At 47.3% G+C, this 21,095-nt stretch overlaps 2 protein-coding genes and 1 long non-coding RNA gene across 6 annotated transcripts in view; 1 reads left to right on the forward strand and 2 right to left on the reverse strand.

Moving 5' to 3' along the window:
- The first annotated feature begins 1,333 nt into the window (after nucleotides 1–1,333).
- LOC107970102 (uncharacterized) lies at nucleotides 1,334–13,054 on the forward strand. 2 transcript variants are annotated; one of them, XR_008537199.1, is made up of 3 exons: nucleotides 1,334–2,061; nucleotides 2,520–6,802; nucleotides 7,804–13,054. It is a non-coding gene; the product is annotated as an uncharacterized LOC107970102 (long non-coding RNA). The 2 variants fall into 2 exon arrangements; XR_001712394.3 differs by having other exon boundaries at nucleotides 1,705–2,061; nucleotides 2,520–3,271.
- Nucleotides 13,055–13,636: 582 nt separating this feature from the next.
- Nucleotides 13,637–15,929, reverse strand: GARIN4 (golgi associated RAB2 interactor family member 4). Its single transcript, NM_001246439.1, is given in 1 exon segment — nucleotides 13,637–15,929. A coding segment is annotated over 1 exon segment (1,785 nt). The 5' UTR covers nucleotides 15,533–15,929; the 3' UTR covers nucleotides 13,637–13,747.
- Nucleotides 15,930–19,666: 3,737 nt separating this feature from the next.
- The window catches only part of ATF3 (activating transcription factor 3), a 55,675-nt gene continuing 54,246 nt past the window's right edge, over nucleotides 19,667–21,095 (reverse strand). For all 3 annotated transcript variants that reach the window (XM_063792364.1, XM_016938383.4, XM_016938385.4), the window contains exon 4: nucleotides 19,667–21,083. In XM_063792364.1, the coding sequence (XP_063648434.1) occupies nucleotides 20,886–21,083 (198 nt within the window). In that variant the 3' untranslated portion in view covers nucleotides 19,667–20,885. The remainder of the gene's footprint in view (nucleotides 21,084–21,095) is intronic.

Raw genomic sequence — 21,095 nt, forward strand, 5'->3', positions numbered from 1 at the left:
ATCTCGTGGGACTGTTGTGAGACTTAGAGGAAATAGTATACATGAAGTGCTTGGTACCCAGTGCGCCCTTCCCATTTTAAATATACAGATGAGCACTTTTTCCTTCCTCTGGGCAATCCCAAATATTGGCTAGTTGAAAGTTGTCCTTCAGCAAACTTTTATCTCATTAGGGGAATATGGATCAGCACACACAGCTCCTATGCCCTGGGAGTAGAGGGTTGAGTTTGAGTAATCTTTCAGGGAGGCAGCAAGGTGGTCCCTGAAGCTTGAGGGAGTTTTTCTTAAGGTCTTTTCACAACATATGTGAAGGTTTTGCTGAGCTATTATCTGAATAACCAGGAACAGTGGTTCTTTAGTTACCTTGAGGAAAGTACCAGAACAAAATGACTTCCATGGCAGCACCAAGCATTTATGTTAATAGAAGGAAAAAAATCTGATGAAACTACTGGACTATTACAAAGACTTTGGAAAGAAGACTCTTTCCTTCTCTTGAGATCTTTAAGAAAAGGTCAGTTTCTTTTTTCTTCTTTTCTTTTCTTTTCTTTTCACCTCCCTCCCTTCCTTCCTTCCTTCTTTCTTTTCTTTTTCTTTCTTTTCTTCTTTCTCTCTCTCTTTTTCTTTCTCTCTTTCTCTCTTTCTTTTCTTTTCTTTTTCTTTCTTTCTCTCTCTCTCTCTGTCTGTCTCTCTCTGTCTCTCTCTCTGTCTCTCTCTCTCTCTTTCTTTCTTTCTCTTTTTTGACAGGGTTTGGCTCTGTTGCCCGGGCTGGAGTGCACTGGTGTCATCTCAGCTCACTGCAACCTCTGCCTCCCAGGCTGAAGTGATCCTCTTGCCTTAGCCTCCTGAGTAGCGAGTAGCAAGGACTACAGGTGCCACCATGCCCAGCTAATTTGTTTGTGTTTTTGTACAGACTGGGTTTTGCCATGTTGCCCCAGCTGGTCTCGAACTCCTGTGCTCAAGCGATCTGCCAAGTGCTAGGATTATAGGCATGAGCCACTGCTCCTGGCCAGAAGAGGTCAGTTTCTATATTTTGGGGTCGTTCAGCACATTTCTGTTTAGGATCAGAAGAATGGGCTGAGGCTTCAGGGGCCACCTGCATCCCTCCTGTCCTTTCTCAGAGTGGTCCTTTTCTCCCTTCTTCAAGAAATGAGGCACCTAAGCCTTTGTGGCTGAGTTGACCTGCCCCTTAGCAATCCTCTGAGGGCTGCTTTATAGGAATCTCCAGGATGCCTAACCCCTGATCGGGTTCCAGAACAATGTCCCAGAACATTCTGTGCACTTGACTGGCCATACCCAATGAGAGCCAAGTTCAAGAGGGTCAGTGTAGGGAGATGTAAGGGAAGAGGAGAATAGTGAAGTGCTGTCATGGGAAGTAAGATATAAATAAAATGACCCTGTTTCCAAAGAGGCAGTACAGCCCAGAGGCTCTGTTCTTGGGCGTGCACATTGTTGGGTGGTTTTGACAGGCTGTGGAGCTAAACCAGAGCTCAGAGTCAAGAAGGAGAAAGGAGGCACAGGCTTGGCAGCCAGATGGTTTTTCTTCCTCTGCCTTCTGTTGGGTGGCTTAGAGGATGCACACGGAACCCAGACTGCGCTCTTTCCTCTGAATGACTTCTAGCCACATCCCTCCCTGACCCCAAACTGAAAGCCATTCTATTTTAACATTTCTCTTGGGAAGTAGATTCCAAAATTTCCCTAAGTCTTCCCGTAAGGGGAGCCTCTGATTTCCAGTAAATCAAGGGTCACATAGTTTTCTATATTCATTTGCATTTGGTTTGCATAAATTAGCATGCTACCAAGTCCTGGACTCTGAGTCAAAGCAAGCCAGGGAATTAATGCAAAAAGGCTCAAGCTTCTGTGCCCCTGGGAAATGGCAGAGGAAGACAGCTTCAGCCTCAGAGCGCACAGCACTGATTTGTAAGAAACAGGTCTCATCATCCCCTTGGCCAGCAGATTTTCACCCTGGGCCCACTAAGAAGCCTGCCAGGGGGTCCTCTGTTGTCTGGACCCTGAGGCTTCATCCTCAATGTGTTGGAGCCTAGGAGAGAGGATTAGAGTTATGCGGTAGGTGTGGGAGTTGTGTTTGATGGGCTAGGAGTTGGGTGAGGAGGGAATCCTCAGTTTTGGGTAAAGGCAAAAAGGCAAGGAAGCCAGGAAAAAGCAAGGAGTTGGAATAAAGACAGTGTGGGAGAAAGAGAGTGAGCTGGGTACAGGGGTGGGAGCAGATGTAGAAGGAGGAGGACAGAGAATCTGACTCAGGATTGAGACAGCCCGTGGGAAGTGGATCCCTAGTGTAGGAACAGGAGAGAGCCAGAGAGGAGAGGTAAGAGGGGGCAAGACTCGGGGTTTAAGTAGAGGCAAGCCGGCAGGCAAGCACTGCATGGCTAGTTGAGAATGGAAAGGGGACGTGGTGATCTAGGAAGTTTCTGTTTAAAGGCAGAGAGTGTATGGTCAGGCAGGGGCTGTATCTATTTTCTTGTTTGTTTATTCTGTTGTTTGTTTGTTTGTTTGTTTTGAGACAGAGTTTCCCAACGGTGCAGTCTCTACTCACCGCAACCTCTGCCTCCCGGGTTCAAGCAATTCTCCTGCCTCAATCTCTTGGGTAGCTAGGATTACAAGCATGCGCCACCACTCCCAGCTAATTTTGTATTTTTAGTAGAGATGGGATTTCTCCATGTTGGTCAGGCTGGTCTCGAACTCCTGACCTCAGGTGATCCACCCAGCTCAGCTTCCCAAAGTCCTGGGATTCCAGGCATAAGCCACTGCACCTGGCCTGTTTCTATTTTCTTTTGCCAGGCAGGTTATGTTATACTGGGGTTTCTTGCTGAGGTCTGTCCTGGGACTGTCTGAGGTGTCACAAAGAGCCCACAGGTACAGACGAGAAATTTGAAAGTGACTCCAGACGCAGCAGATGACAGCAAGATGGGACTCCAAGTTCTTTTTCTAGAAATTACAAGCTGCTCCGCTACCCACACATGTAGCTCATTCTCCCTGTGGCCAAGACACTCCTGTGCCTGAGGGAAAGGCAATGCCTGCGGCAGAAACGGAGCGGTCCCCCAGCCAGGGAAGAGAGTGGCACCTAGTATGGTACCCAATGCTCTAAGGCATGGAGCTTATTGACTGCTGACTGTAGACCAGCCACTCACCACAGTGTAGGTTGGAAGCCTTCTAAGGCCATGCGTTTTGCAAACTCAGCCCATGATGGGGCCAGGAGTGTGGGCTCCAGTGTCACCCCCTTGGGATTTAATCCTGGCTGCACCTCTGGGGGCCTTGGGTAAGTTCTTGTAACTCCTCTATGCCTCAGTTTCCTCATCTGTAAAATGGGAACAATAATGCCTACTTCATAGAGTTGTGGGGAAAGAACTAAGCACGATAATCCCTGTAGAGCTCTTAGAAGAGTGGCTGGCAGAGAGGAAGCACTCAGTAGAGGCTGTGATGACACACGGCAGCCCTGATAAGATGCAATAGAAAGATTGCAGAGCTTGGAGAGAAACACCGGATGGGCCCCCAGTTGCTTGGCTCCGTGCCCGATATGGCAGCTGCTCTTACAATTTCAACTTCAGTTGCTGCAGACACGGCAGCTCACTGTGTGGATGAGGGCCAGGTTCAGGCTCTGGCCAACCACAGGTTGGGAAATGACACTGTTAGCTGACGATGTATCATCTGGTTTAATGATGTTTCTTCCTGTTTTAAGTTTTCCTTTCCTTTTTTAGGAGAGTATAAGGGAAAGAAATAGTCCCTTCCTTTCTTTGGAGAGAAGGAATCCATGAGCTGGAAGGAGGGACCCTGGCACGAAGAAAGGCACAGGCCCCTCCCTAACTTGTTTCTACCACTCCCCTTTGAGGGCCCCTGGGGAAGGTTGGTTAGTCTTGAATCTGTGACCAGGAGAAACCAAAAATCCTTAGTGGGGTTTCTCCCTGTCCTAGGCCTCCTGTCAGAGCTAGCGGAGATCTGCTGGAAGGAGGCTGGGAGGAGGGGATGTACAGATGCCATCATGCCTGGATGGAGCACCAGAAGGTCTTTATAACAAGTATTTGTGGAGCTCCTAATATGTGCCAAACTGTGGTAGACCTGGATACGCAGAAACACGGCCACTCCCCTAAAGGAGGTTGCAGGCTATACCAATTAAAATAATTATTTCAGTCCCTTCTTATCAACAGAGTCGTCCATGGAGACTATTTCTCCCCCTGCCCCAGGCACACAGAAGCCTTGAGGCTTTCACTGTGGCCCCACGGTGACAGCACACCCAGGTGGCACTCTCAGCTTATCACTGATTTGCAGAGCTGCTGTCTTGCAGCTAAAAGCAATGTGCTGGTGGATTTTTAAAAAGAAGTTCTGAGAGGCTTCTTAGAAGGTCATTCTCCACATCACTAACTATTCGGATTCCGGAGCACGGTGCCAAGCCCCTCCATTTACTGCAGCCTTGCCCTTCCTCTCAAGATCCAGCCGCTAATGCTATGGGATGGCTGGTGGCCCCACTTGGGCTCCCCCAACCCCCACCTCGACCCCTAGCTTCCGCCTGTTTGGAGCTGTTATCAGAGGAAACAGACTTGAACATGACGGAGTTGCTGTCTCTTGGGCCTGACCAGAGAGTTGTGTTTTCTTGGCCTATATCACCTCAGATTTATCCTCGGCCTGACCGCAGTCATTATCAGCTAAATTCACCATCTCTAGATGCCCAGAAGATTTCAAAAGTGGACTATAGGCTGCCAGTTGGTGTTAGAGTTCAGAGAATCCCTGGACTTCAGCACTAGAAAGGAGCAGCTGCTATGTCGGTGGTGTCAGGGGCTGGATGCAGGGGCTGTTGCACTGATCCCAGCTTGCTCCATTCACAAGCCCCTCATCCATCTCTGAAGACTGGGACCAAAGCCAGGGCTGGGGCAGGCCTCTCTGGGCACAGGGGCCTGTTAGCATTGGTTTCATTCCTTCACCAAGAGGCCTAAAGACATTGGAATGATGAGGCAATTAATGTGAAACGGAAACAAGTGGCTTTAGTTCCAGGCATTTGAAACTGAAAGGAAGCTGTTGACATTCTTTGAGACCCACTCTAGGCTATGATTTATGCTGTGCTAGCCAGAACTCTGCTACTTACTTGAAGTAGGACCTTGGGAAAGTCCCTTCTCTAGGCCTCAATTTCCTCATACGTAAAAGTGCATCTGGGATTAGTCAAGACCCTTCCAAGCCTGACATGCTATGGTCTAAGTGTCCCAGTAATCTCTCTGTCACCCAGGGATCAAAGATTTACAGATGTGTAGGAGAGATGGGGAGGAACGGACTAAGATATGTCCTTGTGAGTTTAGTTAACTAAAAGACTGGGGGAAAGAAAGGGAAGTAAGAAAATAAAGTGAAAAGGTGGAAGAAGGCAGAGTGTAAAAGAGGGAGATAAGGAAAGTACAAAAGATAGAGATGTCTGCTGCAATTTCTCAGTACTCTTCAGATACATCCTGGCCAGGTTTACTTTCTTAGGGGCAGGGTAGATTGTGAGGGTGTGGAAAATGGTATTTTTTCAAAGAGAGTCACAATAGTATTGCCATCTCACATGCTCTTATACAATGTGATCTTGCCATTTCTCTACCAAGATAAATGCAGTCTAGTTTCTCTCCCTTTAAATCTGAGCTGGCCTTAAGACTTGCATGAACAATAAAATGTGGTGGAAGTTATTCCAAGTGACTTCTGAGGCTTGATCAGAAGCAGCTTTCCCTTAGTTACTTTGAGACATTTGTTCTGAGGGAAGCCAATCTGACTACCTGAGGCCATTGTGCTGGAGAAGCCACACCTTGGCATTCCTGTTGACAATCCTAGCTGAACCCTGCCTTCTAATCATTTCCCTCAAGGCTTATCAAATAAGTGAATGAAGCTATCTTGGACTCTCCAGACCAGCCCATGCTGCAGCTAAGTATTACTGATCAATTTCACTTTATACCACAGGGAGCGGAAGAATCACCTAGCTGAGCCCTACCCAAATTCCTGCGGTGTTTGTGCCTAGATTTTTTTTATAAAACAAAACACACTGGAACAGGATGGTAGGAGATTTTTTTGTTTTTGTTTTTTAAACGCTTGTTTCAAACAGCAATGAAAAATCCTTAAAAATGTATAAATAAGACTTCAAGATTTTAGAGGTGTGAAATTTCAAAAGAAATCTGGAGGCTGGGCGTGGTGGCTCACGCCTGTAATCCCAGCACTTTGGGAGGCTGAGGCAGGTGGATCACGAGGTCAGGAGATCGAGACCATCCTGGCTAACACAGTGAAACCCCGTCTCTACTAAAAAATACAAAAAATTAACTGGGCGTGGTGGCAGGCGCCTATAGTCCCAGGTACTCAGGAGGCTGAGGCAGGAGAATGGCATGAACCTGGGAGGTGGAGCTTGCAGTGAGCCAAGATCGTGCCACTGCACTCCAGCCTGGGTGACAGAGTAAGATTCCGTCTCAAAAAAAAAAAAAAAAAAAAGAAATCTGGAAGCCAACTTTCAATTTGCCCATTAAGGACTTTAGTACAAAACTACCATCTTCTATAGGTCATTATATCGTTTTTGTTTTTGAGACAGAGTCTCACTCTGCCACACACATTGCAGTGCAGTGGCGCAGTCTTGGTTCACTGCACCCTCCCTGTCCCAGGCTCAAATCGTCCTCCCACCTCAGCCTTCCAAGTAGCCAGGAATACAGGTATGCACTACCATGCCCAACTAATTTTTAATTTTTTTTTTAGTAGAGATGAGGTCTCAATGAAGCAGTGTTGTTGTCTGGGGTAAATACCCGGGTTCATCATCTCGAGCCAAGAAGATTAAGGACATGAACACACATGAAGAGTAAGTTTAGGAGCAGAGGTTTAATAAGCAAAAGAAAGAGAAAGGAGAACAGCTCTCTCCCTTGCAAAAGAGAGGGGCTCCCAAAGGGGAAAACCCAGCCTGCGGTGGACTACGCCCGATTTTATAGGCAAGCTTGAGAAGGCAGTGTCTGATTTATGTAGGGTTCACAGATTGGTTTGACCAGTATGATGTTTACATAGTATTCACGGAAGGCTGCACGCCCCACCCTAATCTTATTATGTAAATGGGGTCTTTGCCTGGCTGGCGCCATATTGTCTTCTCCTTACTGTACATGTGGCTTGACAAAGGGAAGGGAAGATGAAGCTGCCATTTTGAACATGCCTAGTCCCAGGTAGCCTTTTCCTATTGGCACAACTGCTGGCATTCACCTGTACAAGCTTCCAGCTTGCTTACCTATGTCTGCAGCTCGATTTTACAGGCTGCTCTTTGTAGGAAAAAAAAAAAAACTATTTTGGGACTGCTTTTCATGAAAAGAAAAACCTTACCAAGGACTCCCAGACCCTCACTATCTGCCTAAGTAATTTCTTCTTAACTCCTGTATCATTACTATATTGCCCAGGCTGGTCTCAAATTCCTGGGCTTAAGTGATCCTCCTACCTTAGCCTCCCAAAGTGCTAGGATTACAGGCATGAGCCACTGTGCCCAGCCATGTTGTGTTTTTTAAAGTACAGTTTATCATGAAAAAGGGAGAAAAGGTACTACATCCAACCAGAATGGCTAAAATGAAAGAGATAAACACTATCAAATTTTGACAAAGATATGAAACAACCAGAACTCTCATATATGCCTGGTGGCAGTGTAAAATGGCATAGCCACTTTAGGAAATAGCTTGGTAGTATCCACTAAAGCTGAAAATATGCATATATTCAATTCTATTCTTAAGTATATATCCTACAAAAATTTATGAGCGTTTTAACCAAAAGATCTGTGTACAAATGTCCATAGCAGTAATCTTTTCTTTTCTTTTTTTTTTGCTCCAGTCAAGGGAGAAGCAGTGATGTTTTAGTATCCAGAAAGTGGAAATAACCCAAATGCCCATCAACAGCAGAATGAAATTGTACTATATTCACACCATGGAATGTTGTATAGCAAAGAGAATGAATGAACTATTACCAGAGAAGACATGGACAAATCTCATAAACATGATGCTGAAAGAAACCACAGTCAAAAAAGTACATTATTATGTGATTCCATTTATATATAGTGGGAAAAGGAAGCAACATTAATTTATGGTGTTAGAAGTTAGGATAGTGGTTACCCTTAGGGGTAGTAACTGAAAGAGAACATGAGAGGGGTATTGGGGGTGCCGTGATGTTTTGGTTCTTCATCTGGGTGCTAGTTGCATGGGGTTGCTCACTTTATGAAATACCATTGAGTGGTATGCTTTTGACCTGTGCACTGCTCTGCATGTGTGATATACTTCAAAATGAAACATTAAGATACAGGAGGAAGGACATAGTCTCAAAGCAAAGGACAGTTTTTTTGTTGTTGTTTGTTTGTTTGTTTTATTTTGTTTTGAGACAGAGTCTTGCTCTGTTGCCCAGGCTGGAGTGCAGTGGTGGGATCTCGGCTCACTGCAACCTCTGCCTCCCAAATTCAAGCAATTCTCCTGCCTCAGCCTCCCGAGTAGCTGGGATTACAGGCGTGCACCACCAGACCGGCTAATTTTTGTATTTTCAGTAGAGACAGGGTTTCACCATGTTGGCCAGGCTGGTCTTGAACTCCTGACCTCAGGTGATCTGCCTGCCTCAGCCTCCCAAAGTTCTGGGATTACAGATGTGAGCCACCATGCCCAGCTAGAACAAGTCTTTAAAAACTAAATTTAACTTTATGAACAGTTTTACGAAAAATGTACTATATTTGTCCACATTTTCCTCATCTCTCCTTGAAGCAGTGTAAATTGCTTTAAGACAGGGTTCTGGGGCTATGCCAATGTCAGTGGGAAAAGAAAACAGGGGTGACAAGACTGGCATCAACTGATGCTGTGAGGAACAGGCCAGCTCTTTAAGGAAGGTGCCTCTCATCTGCTCCTGGCTTCTGTGCTCATAGTTCACACTCACGGTGTTGTGTGCATGTCTAGGAAGATGCTTCCCAACCTTTTGCAGACCATGGCATACGCAGAAAATGACAACATCGGAATGGCACACTGGCATACCAGTTGGAGATCCTTGCAGTCAATGCTGACTGGACTCATCCTTCAGCCGCCCCCAGGAAGAGAGAGATCAATACCTTGGCACATCTGTGGGAAAGCTCCCATTAGAGAGTGTGGGGAAGACACAGGCCTCCACAACACATTTCAGGTTCTCTAAACTGGCAAAGGGGAAGAGTCTGGGCTTCCTTTGCCCTTTTGTTCTCGAAGAGCCCAGCTGTGCACACCCCTCACCCCTGCACTATAGCTCCCATTTGGGTAGTGAAAAATCACAGGACTCAGGGGAGTTATGCAGCATTCGGGAATGGAGACCTGGAAAGCCACACACTCCTCCTTGCTTTCCTGTGAGCCTCTCTTCTTGCTGTCCCCTTTACAACCAACAGTCCCTGCAGGGGGAAGACACTCTGCTTTAGTCAGTTCCACCTCCCTTCCAGATCTCATCCTCCTTCCAGCCTAATTTTCCTCACACTGTCATGCTCCTTCCCACTGCTCGCCCCCCACCCCCTACTCTCCTCCAGCACATCACACATTGCGCCTGGGCACACTGAGCTTGTCTGCCATCTATGAACAGGCCCACGTCACCCAAGCCCTTCTCTTTCCCTGTCATGCCATAGCCTCTTCCAGGAGCGCTCAGCCTGCTGTTTCTGCTCAGACCTCCCCTCCTCTGCAAAGCCTCCTTCTGTGTGCTGCCCGAGAGCCATCCCCCACTTGGGTTTGTGTTACTGCTGTGTATGGCAGCATCTTCACTGTGCCTGATTTCCCGTCTTGGCCCATCGTAGGTGCTCAACAATTGTTTCTCAAATGACCAGCAGCCTGCAGAGGGACCCTGACACGAACTCCACCCCACCCCGACTCTTGGCAGTTACTCACTGTCCCCTTGAGTTGGGATCCCAGCCCCTCAGGGGACCTGTCTTGCAGCCATTCCACGCTCTGTCACCCCACTGCCAGGAGACTAGAGCCACACTGCCTGGATGACACTCATCTTTACCAGCTCGCAGCTCTGCCGGCTGCCTGCTCAGGGGTGGCCGCCAGCTGAGGGATTGAGCTGATTATAGGTGAATCAGCACCAGGCTGATTGTGGTGTGAAAAAGGGGAAGGGTGACTGTGTCTTAGCCTCAATCCTGGCTCCCCTCCTTCCAGCCCTGACCGCCTCAATCCTGGCTCCCCTCCTTCCAGCCCTGACCTGCAGTAACAGCACAGGGCCACCAGAGGCTCTATTGGGCGACTCATGCCCTGCGGAGAAAGGCCCAGTGGGAGAGCATCTGACCCAGTTCCCAGCAGATGAGAAAGGAAGAAGAGTTCAGGAGGCCTCTACTCTCAGAGGTCTCCAGCACTGAAACCCCGCAGCCCCACCTGGCTGCCTTATCCTTGTGTTTTGCCCCTCATGGGTCTAGAAGCTGTTGCGTTACACCTTAACATCTTCCTCCTTGCTTGCCATGAGCCCCTCTGCTTGCAGCCCCCTTTACAGAACAACAGTCATGGTAGAGGGAAGATGTCTCCACTTTTGTCAGTTCTGCCTCCTTTAGGAGAGTGTCAGGCCTAACCCATGTGTGCTCTGTCTTTCAGGGCATGGAAAAGACTATTGTCCTGTTTCGTCTTTTCAACACCTCTTGACTCTCTCCCCCTGGTTTCCTAACAGCCAGCTAGGTTCAGGGCCTCCCATCTCTGGCCAGGATTAGTGCAATGGCTTTCTGAAGGGTCCCAGGCTCCAGGGAGCCCCTTGCCCATCAAGTCTCTACCCTGGAGCCAGACAGCCCTTACTCCCATCAGACATCAGCCTCCAGTGGCTCCGAAAGGCCAGGCATCCACACAGCACCCCACGGCCCCAAGAACTGGCTGCTTGATTTTCCTGCCCTGTGTCCCTCCTCTCCTTGGCCCTCTACCCAGCAATCACCCCAAAACACTGTGATGTTTCAAGCCTTTGTACTTTGCACACATTCTTCTCCATGGCCTAATTCCCTCTCTCCACCCCTCACTCCACACCTCCTCCACCTTTACCCTTTCTCCCCATTCTTTCTTCATCGGGCACAGCCCTACTTATCCTTCAAAACTGCCACTTCCTCTGCGAAGCCTTTCCTGACCCGTGTCCCCGAATCCCTCCTCTGAACAAATCCTGTTCCCTAAACATGCATCTCTCATTGTATCTGTCACTCAAGGGTTGCAATAATTACACACACGCCTGTCCTTTGTCCTCCACTGGCTCTGTACCTCCATGTGGGACCCATGGCCAGCACACATTGGTGGTGCCCGAAAGCTGTTGCACTGGAGTTGTTCCTTCTGCCCCGTCACCTCCCACCTTGAGCAAGTCCTTTAGATGACCCGAACTCCAGTTTGTTGATCTGCAAAATGGAGAGATGTGAGAATCAGAAGAGAACACGTAATGAAAGGGTGTTATAAACTGCTAAGGGCTGTACAAATGTTTGTATTGCATTTTTGTCTTCCAGACTAGTGTTTACCTACACTTGCCTGTGTGGAAATCAGAAGATTAAAGGAATGCGATGTGATCTTTTTGTAATTTCCCCACTTGGGTCAAGGGAAAAGCTGGTCAAGAGTAAACCATTAATTCATCCCCCTGCAGGCCCCCCAATCTTCCCTAGAATTCTGGGTTAATGATTCTGAGGTTGTTTTCCTCACAGAGCCAATTCATATCTAATCTTTGGCATGTTCCCCCCTTTATTAAGAATAACTTGACTCACTCCATTAATTCCTCATCCTGGGGTCAGGAGCCTTGTTTTGCAGAAGGAAATGGTGGCTGTGTGTATGTCTTGGGCCTTCTTTCTTTCTCAAACCCCTTTCATGGATTCATGCCTAAAATTCCCTCTGTGGACAGAAGAGACCTCTCCTTACCCGCATAATGAAATGTGTGACTTTTCTCAAAAGTAGCTTTAGGAATTAACTGTGGAGGTCCAAGTAGCAAGGATGCTGTGACCTAACTCGTTACCCCCTCACGTGTGGTTTAATTGCTTTTGGAATCCCAGCAGAAAAAATTTCCTGAAGATCTGGTACAGAGAAACCATTCTGGGCCTGGCTTTTAAATGTTTTATTAGCAGCTGGGCAAGTACTGGGCTGCAAAGAGATGCAGCCCCCGTCAGAAGCGATCCCTGGTGGGGAGCAAGGCCTGGAATTCCAGGAGGGAGGTCTGTTTATAGCTGAGGCAGAGGCTGGGGAGCGAAGCCTGGGAGCCAGACATGGCTTAAGGGTGGTCTGGACACTCTTGAGATAAGGCCAACTAAGGACTATGAGCTCATTGAAGTTCCAAAGCCAACTCACAGCAGCTCACCACCAGACATGTCCCCTGCCCCCACATTCCCTCCTCTCAATCCAGGAATTTTGGTGCTCATCTCTATAAAGTTTTAGACCATGGTGGTAGGAACCTGGTAAGTCTCAGGTTCTTGCGTTGCCCGATTCTCCTTTGATTTGCTGGGTTTGCCTCCTTCCCATGTCTCAGACAGGGCTTTGCATAAAGAAGTGGGCTGGTAGATCTGCAAAGGTCCCTCTGTGTGACTGGAGCAAGTTACCCTCTTGAGCCTCAGTGTCCTCTTCTGTAAAATAGGGATATCATTCTTTCTTTCCCAAGGCTTTTGGTAATAATGTCATTCTCATGTGATTCTTAACAAAATGGGCCTTTCAGACTTAGATCACTTTTGTGCATGCATAAAAATGAAAGCATTGAGGAGAAGGAATTGGTGAATATATGTCTGGAGCAATAACTTCATCAGAACTGCCACGGTGATTGTAGGACCATTCTGATTCCAGAGGTATTAAAATGCAAAACACAATATTGAAATGCAAAACCCAACAAAATAATAAACAGCCTTGTACCTACCTCCTCCCTTAAGAACTAAAACAATTCCCAACACCACTGAAAGACTGTGTTCACCTCCTTGATCCAATCTCTTGCCTTTCCACCCCAGAGAAAACCACTGTCCTGAATTTTTTCCCACTCCCTTGGTTTTGTTTTACCAAACATGTATCCAATATGTAACATATTATTTGTATTTGATCTTGTTTTTGAATTGTCCTGTAGGTAGAATTATATCTTATTCTGCAATTTGCTTTTTAAAGTTTTTGAAAGAGCAAAACTTATCTATGCTAATACGCTAATGTGTGTAGCTGCCATTTATTTGTCACTGCATATACCCCTCTCAATTCTGTTGATGGAAATTTAGGCAGTTTCCAGTATTATTTTGCTATAAACATTCTCATGGCTGTCTCCTGCAACATGTGTGTTTCTTGGGAGTGTACTTAGGAGTGGAATTGCTAAGTCTAGACAATGCTCCTCCCTGTTCTGGTTGCCAACACATGCTGCTGCTCCCTTACTCCCTCCTATGAATAGTGCAAGCGGGTGAGAGTTCTGTTCTTGCTTCGTCTTTGGATTTTCCAGGGTTGGGAGGGGGCAAGTTTATAAAAAGGATGGGGAGATGGTGGAGGTAGAGCTTCAAGCTCCCAGCCTGACTTTCAGCCATAGTCCTGGCGAACCAAAGCCAGGAAGGGGTTGAGGAAAGCTGGAGCACTCATCTGGGCTCTGCTGAGCATGGGTGTGAGGTGGGGCTACCCTTGACTGGATCCTGGGGTCTCAGGCTGCAGCACAGTTGACATCACAGAATCCACTGTGAGGTCACTGCTGGGCTGTGGGACACAAAAATTCAGCCAGCAAGCCACTCTCAGATGTATGATTCTTTATTTAAACGGCGGTAAAGAATGCCGGAATAGGCTTTCCAGGGACACTCCCATGAGCTCTGGGCTCCTTTGCAGCTTCCAGCTCTGGGTCTTATTTAATGGGCTTCAAAGGTCACTGTCTCCATGATGTCCGGTGTCATAGAACCAACCATCTCCAGCCCCTGGCCACCCTCTGCTGTCTCGGCGATGGCCACGTTGGTGCTCCTCTCCGCCATCTTAGCCATGATGTCCACATCTCCGCCATGTGGTGTGCCCACTGCTTTTGTAGTAAGGTTGGCTCTGACGTTCCTCAGGAAAGAGCTGATCCTGCCAAGTCCCTTGCTGGAACCGGAAATGGTGGTCGATAAGCTCCTCCCAGATTTGTGAGAGGTCCTGGACTCCTTTGAGATGGGCGTGTGGCTGACACCTTTATGCGAGTCCCCGTGCCTGCTGCTCCCCGGGTTGCCACAGCCTTTCTCATTTTTGTCATCTCTATTGGCTCTGTGGCTGAATGAGGACCTGCTGGAGGACTTTCGGGCAATCTTGTCTCCCCTTGTTTTGTGGCGGCTTTCACCTGTCCTGCGGCGATGGGAACTCCTTCCGAGAGCCCTGTCCTTTTCCCTTCTTTCCCTCCCCTCCTTGCAGCCTTCAGCGCTGGCCTGGGTTCGCTCCCTTCCATGCTGTCCACTCAGGCTGCTCTTGCTCTGCCGGGTGGAGACGGGAGGTCCCGCTGCTGCATCCATGTCTGTTTCTGCAGCTGTCCTGCTGGTCAGTACTACTCCTGCAATGGCCAGGCTCACGCTGCCCTCTCGGGAAAGGCTCATGGATGCGCTGGAAACATGCTCTGAGGACTTGCCTGCAGCCCCTGCCACAGCCACCTTCGTGCTGTTTGGAGCCATGCTGGCAGTGCCTGCAAGGGCCATGTTGCTTTTGTTTCCTCCTGCACCGATGGTGGCCGCCCCAGCTATGGCTGTGCTCACCTGTCCAGGGGCAGAATTGGCTGCTGCCACACTCAAGGCACCTGCTATGGTGCCTGTTGCTGTCCCTGCAGCTGCCCCTGCTGCTGCTGCCTCTTTAATCGCCCCTGTTGCTGGCTCCTCAGCAAGTTCTGTAGATGTTTTGGGGATGGATACATTGAGCACATTAGTGGGTTTGTGAAAGTCATTTTGGAGTCCCTCCCCTCCAGCATAAGCAGCAGAGGTGGCCCCACACACCTCAGAGACCATGTGGAGGCTTTGAATGCTGACATGGTCCTGATCCCCCTTTCCTTGAAGGTTCAAGGCTCCCAGGCTCCTCCTGTCTTCCTGAAACACAGGCATCCACATCATGTCTTCAGCTGGAATGCCACAGGTACTGCTGTTACTCTCCATGGGTGGCCGCAAGAGGTAAATTAGTTTTTCCCAATAGGCAAAGAGGTCATCCCGTGTGTTGAGAGCGGGACACAATTGCAGATAGCAAGATCTGCCAGTGGCAAACTTCAGGCGCAGCTGTTGTTTCTCATGGTCTTGAACAGAGATCCGTACAAACTTCAGGGGCAGAAGCCTGGTGAGCTCTAAGTTCTTTGCTGCCTTGCGTTTTTTTCTCTTGGTGGCCTGGCCATGTCCAGCATACTCTTCGCAGCCGGTGGCCGGTCGCGCCAGTAGCATGACATCTGGGAGTGGGAGGATGGGGCTGGTACGTGCAATGCCCATGGTCACCATACGGACACGGTTGTGCACATCAATCACTTCTCCCCTTTTGGTGATCTGGATAAAGTCGCTCTCAAATATCGGTGCATACTTGAATATATCATACTCCCCCTTGTACAGTTGTCGCTGCAGTTTCCCCATGGTGGTGTTGAACATGCTCATGCTGGAGCCACTCTGGGCCGTATAATACGGCAGCAGAAAATCAGCATTCATGGTTGTCTTTCAGCACAACGGCAGCACTGGTGAGGCAGGTCTCTGGGTCTTCCTTGGCCTTGGTGGCAGATGAGGGACCAGTGGTGCTCCTGGGTCACAAAGATGTCTCTGCAGCTCGTCTCTCAATCCCACCCCACCCCACAGGCCCCCGCTGTTGCCTCAGAGCCTCCCAGAGGCCGGGGTGGGGGTGGGAGCACGGATGATTGCTGTGGGGGGTGCTGTAGGGTGCCTGGACTCCAGACTCTTCCAAGACGTGGAGATGCAGGGTGGGCTCCAGAGAGGTTTTCTTCTGGACCTAACCCCCTGACCTCCACCTCTGATTTTTTTAACTACAGTTTGTAGTCTCTAGAGAGACTACAAACTGTAGTCCTAGTGACAGGAAGTGACGACCCTCTCTGCCTAAACCCCCTGTGCAGCCATATTTATCTTCTGCTTCCCTTTGTGACCTGTTGCTGTCACATACCCCTTTGTTCTCATCCCCCAGGCCAGGGCCACAATGCCCTCACTAATACTCCATTGCCCCCATAGAGGACAGCCCCACCGTTCCAGGTACTCAAGTGGGTGCTAAAATAAAAATTTTTCAAATGAGAAAATGTGTGGTTGCTTCCCCTTCCTCACCCCCAATTCAAAAGATTCAGCAACTAGGCAGAGTCTACAGGAACGCAAGATGATGGGATAAATTTGAACCATTTGAGTACACGGTTTAAATTTTTTTTTAACCTAGAATTCGCAGTCTTGGTTCTTAGCCCACTCTTCCATAAAATCTCAGTTCATGCTGACAATGGAAATCTTTAGTAATAACCTCAACCTTTAATAATAACATGAGAGATTGCTTCTTCTAGGCGCCATACTATGTATCAAACTCCATTCCAGTTTGATACTATTGCAACTCTTCTCATCTTACAGGTAAAAAAAAAAAACTGAAGTTGTGTAACTTACCTACATTCGTAGAACTCGTAGGCAGTGGAGGTATTATTTGAATACAGGTCTTGCTGCTTTTAAAGTCTTCCTTCTGAACCACTACAGAACTTACAAAAAATGCTTGGGCAAGCCAAATAAGTTGCATAATTAATTCTGTGTGTGTGTGTGTGTGTCTGTGTGTGTGTGTGTGTGTGTGTGTGTGTGTGTGTCTGTGTGTATGCATGCATGTTATGGAGAATCCAGGACAACCACTTCAGAAAGGGGCTGGGCTGAGTTGGGGATTAAATTATCCAGGGGGCCACCTCTATTCTTCTCCTCCATCATGTTTATACCAACATCCTGTGTCAGGGAGCCCAAATATTTTCTCAAGGCCCCCAGTGTTTGCCCCGTGCCTCTTCTTACCCCCTACCCTGTGAAATGCCACGAGAAGAGGGTAGGATGGAAAGTGTGAACTTACATTCCAGGAGCCTATCAAAGGCCCTCCTCTACTAACCTCTCTACTATGCAGAAGTACTTTGGAAGCCATTTACATCCATGTGGAACAGGTGCCACTATACCTCCTGCCTTGCCATGCCCACAGAGCGAGCCCAGGAATAAGTAATTTCCAAGCTGTTACCTGGAAGTTCTGAGAAGGAGCCCCTGCTTCCAACTCTCTTTTCTCCCAGCTTGACATCAGGCCTGAAATCCCACCTTAGAGATTCAGTTCTTGAAGATAAAGGCTAGCTCTTTCTTAACATACACACACCTGTCTATCAACTGATGAATGGATAAACAAAAGCTATAGTATCCATACAACAGAATACTATTCAGCCATAAAGAGAAATAAGGTACTATTACATAATACGCTAGGCTGACACTTGAAAACATCATGCTAAGTGAAAGAAGCCAGCCGTATTGTGCGAAAGGCCACATATTGTATGACTCTATTTACATAAAATATCCAGCGCAGGCAAGTCCATAGAAACAGAAGACAGATTAGTGGTTGCCAGAGACTGGAAGGAAGGGGAATGAAGAGTGACTCCTTAATGGGTACAGGATTTCCTTTGGGGACAGTGAAAAAGTTCTGGAACTAGATAGTAATGGTTACACTGCATTGTGAATGTACTTAATGGCACTGAATTGTACACTTCAAAATAGTTACAATGGCAAATTTTTTGTATATCTTACCACGCACACACACACAAATGTATATACTCTTGTTTGAAATCATTGCTGTTGAAAACAAGCATAGGCTTCAGCTTTGGAAAGATCCACTGTGAGACCTCGAGCAGGTTACTGAGCTCTCCACTCCCTCATCTGTAAAATGGGGGTAGCAGTTGTTGTGAGGATTAAATGGGATAATACATGTGAAGTGTTTAGTGTATTGTCCTACGCAATAAATGTTAGCTTCTGTTAGCATTAGTCCTCAACAGTCCTTTTAACCTCAGTGTAAATTCCTCCCTGAAAGCAGTGTTTGATGAGACCGTGTTAAAATCTTCTGGAGTTAGAGCCACCATGAGAACACAGGATGCTCAGTGGGCAAATGGGACCTCCTTTCAGGCAGATTCTAATTGGAAACGCTGTTCACGCCACAAAGAAACAGTACATGAACCCAACCAGAGGTTACGGGACAGGGAAGAGAGGAGAAAGCTTGATATGGGTTGGAGTGTTGAGGGTTTATTCAAAGCCCATGGGGAGAAATTAGGATACAGACGGAAAATAGTATTTTAGTTAACAGAAAGTGGAAAGATTCCATTCCAGAACTCCTGTCCTGGGCCAGAACCCTTTAAAAGCTCTTGACTCTGAAACAGGTGTCAGGCCAGCTCTCAGGGAAAGCCAAGGGGGCAGGTGGAAGGCAAGAGAGAGGAGGGAGGGTGGCTTTCCACACCCTGGCAGTGTGACATCACCACTACCAACAGGAGACAGCTCAGTGCAGACACTGCCAAACCGGGTGCTTGATATTGGTGGTGGCCCCATCTAAGTTTATTCTCTCAGATCCCCCCACCTTCCCTTTCCTCTAAATGTGAAACAAAAGAAACTAAATGCCTTGATGGTAAATGCATAGTCATCATCCTTTTTAAAATTAAAGTATCAAAACATAAACTTGGCTACATAAAACAATTTTTAATGCATTTGTGATAGACCTTCATTTACACTTACCATACACATCAAGTTTTCTTGCCATAGCCACCATCCGCCCCCAGCTTCCTTCCTCTCTAATCCATTGTTGTCCCTGGCAGCTTACAAATTGTCTTGCGTTTCATAATGGCTGGTGGCTGGTGCCTCTACCCATAACTAGAAGGTAAATGCAAGGGATGTTTTCCCCTCCACCAAGAAAAGGAACATAAATTATCTCCTGAAAGAAGTGCTGAATGGTATTAACATCAGATGGCTCTTGATGGATTAGGAAAGACCCCTGATGTGCAATTAAGAGAGTAAAATGAAGACACCTGTGTCTTAAGAGATCATTTAAAGGAACCATACATGAGGTCAAAGAAGTAGGCACAGAATTCATGTGTACGAATCTGACATTTAACGAAGACATTCTTCTCTGAAGAACGGCACCAGCGGCGAGTGGCCAGTTTTTATGTCTAGCCTGTGAATGTTATAGAGAAGCACAAAAAGCAAGGGGGCCTGGCTCTCTTGCAGGCCTAAGGAATCATACGCCCTGGAAATTCCAGGAAATTCAGTGGAATGTCTTTCTTTGAATTATCACACCCATGCTGTCTAAAATGGTTCTTTCTTCCTCCGGTACCCCTTCCCATTCTTTTCTGATATGTATTTGCAACAATGAGACACACGTTTAGACATGAAACAGATGTAACTCAAGTGAGTAACTCTCTGAGACGAGTTCTGTGGCAGAATGTTAGGGGTCAAAGGTTCAAGCTGAACAACAGGTGTATGTTTTAGGTGTTTGTACATTCAGAGAAAATACTTAAGGTATCTAGTAATTCAGTTGTATATCAAAATTCTAAACACCAAACTGTTGATCTAAAGGATATATTTGGTGCCATGTTTCAGGGTTTGTCAATGAAAAATTGAGCATAAGGTGCCCGAGACTGAGGAACAGGACTGAAAGCCAACTATCCCATCTAGTGATGCCCCAAAGAGCAAAGGATGACATCTGGAGAAGTTTAAAGCTAGGTACCCCCCATAATGGGGAGGGAAAGGCAGGGAATCGCTAGATCTCAGCAACCGACAGATTTAAACGAACAGAAACCAGCACAACACATGTTTACCATGTCTTGGTTCCAATATTTATTATTCTGACAGGTTAGGATACTAGGATAAATAAGTAATATTTTCTCTTACAGAAAATTGTAATGATACTATTGAGTACAATTAAACACTCTGAGAATTTCACAGAAACATCAGAATTTTAACAGACAGTAGCCAGCGTCCTTGTGGCCAGTGTGAGTGACTTCTCACAGCTGCAAACACCCTGGGCCAGATTTCTTAAAACAGCTACATGACAAAAACAATGCTATTGACATCCAATAATGCTAAAGCCTGGGTACCACCTAGGCTCCACTGACTGTGGTTTCCAAACATGTCTCCACTGACTGTGGTTTTCAACCACAAGGAAAGGAAAATGGAATATTCTTTGGCTCTTCCAGCCTAGACACAACTCCTGACCTAAGACATTGAGTGGAGAGTCCTAACCCTTTGGAAGTTGAACTTTCTGCTTTCTTCCTGTGACTTTGGAACTGAGTTTGCAACAGAGGACCTGCCATCATGCTGCCCATGGATTTTGTGTTAACGCTGGGAGAATTCTGTCCTCCTCTTGCTGACAAGCTCTTCTGGCCACCTGAATATCTTGAGATACTGCACGTGGTGACAGCCCCGCCCCCCAAAACTCTTAGAAACCAGATCTGAGAAAAAGCATATAAAAGTCACATCAGTGTTGTGTGACACAAACATCGGAAGAGTACATTGCCTAGTTTTCTTGCACACACAATTTCTGGACATAACAGCATATTTGCTAGAAAGCACAAACCTGGCCATTGCACAACTTCACTAAATGCTGTTCTCACTCCACATCCCCTACGAGTGACAACGGTAGCCACGGTGAAGGAGATGGCCCCATCCCTCCCACCCGAGGTACAGACACTGCTGCCTGAATCCTAACGGTGGGCATCCTGGTTTTTTGTAGAATCCAGATGAAAGGCGGGCAGGACACCAGCTGGGGGCCATCTGGAACATAAGAATGGCCAGTGTGTTAAGGCCTAAATCCTGGAGTTGAGGCAAAGATGCACTTGCCCTGGTCCAAGACCCACTCTGGGGCAGAATGGGAAGGGCCCGCTGAATCACTGCAGGCCCTCCCGCCTTGATGGTTCTCTGCTGCTGGGATTCTAGAGGTACACAGGAAGACAGCTCTCCAATGGCTTCAGGGTTTTGGGTATAAAATGAGGATTCAATGAGGACTCCCCAATCGCCCCCATACCATGACTGCTTAGCTCTGCAATGTTCCTTCTTTTATCTGTTGGATAAAGAGGTTTCTCTCATCTTCTGGAGTCCTCCCATTCTGAGCCCGGACAATACACGTGGGCCGATGAAGGTTGAGCATGTATATCAAATGCTGCTTCTCGTTCTTGAGCTCCTCAATCTGAGCCTTCAGTTCAGCATTCACACTTTCCAGCTTCTCCGACTCCTGGGGGACAAG

Source organism: Pan troglodytes, chromosome 1 (genome assembly GCF_028858775.2).
Source record: "Pan troglodytes isolate AG18354 chromosome 1, NHGRI_mPanTro3-v2.0_pri, whole genome shotgun sequence".
NCBI lineage: Eukaryota > Metazoa > Chordata > Mammalia > Primates > Hominidae > Pan > Pan troglodytes.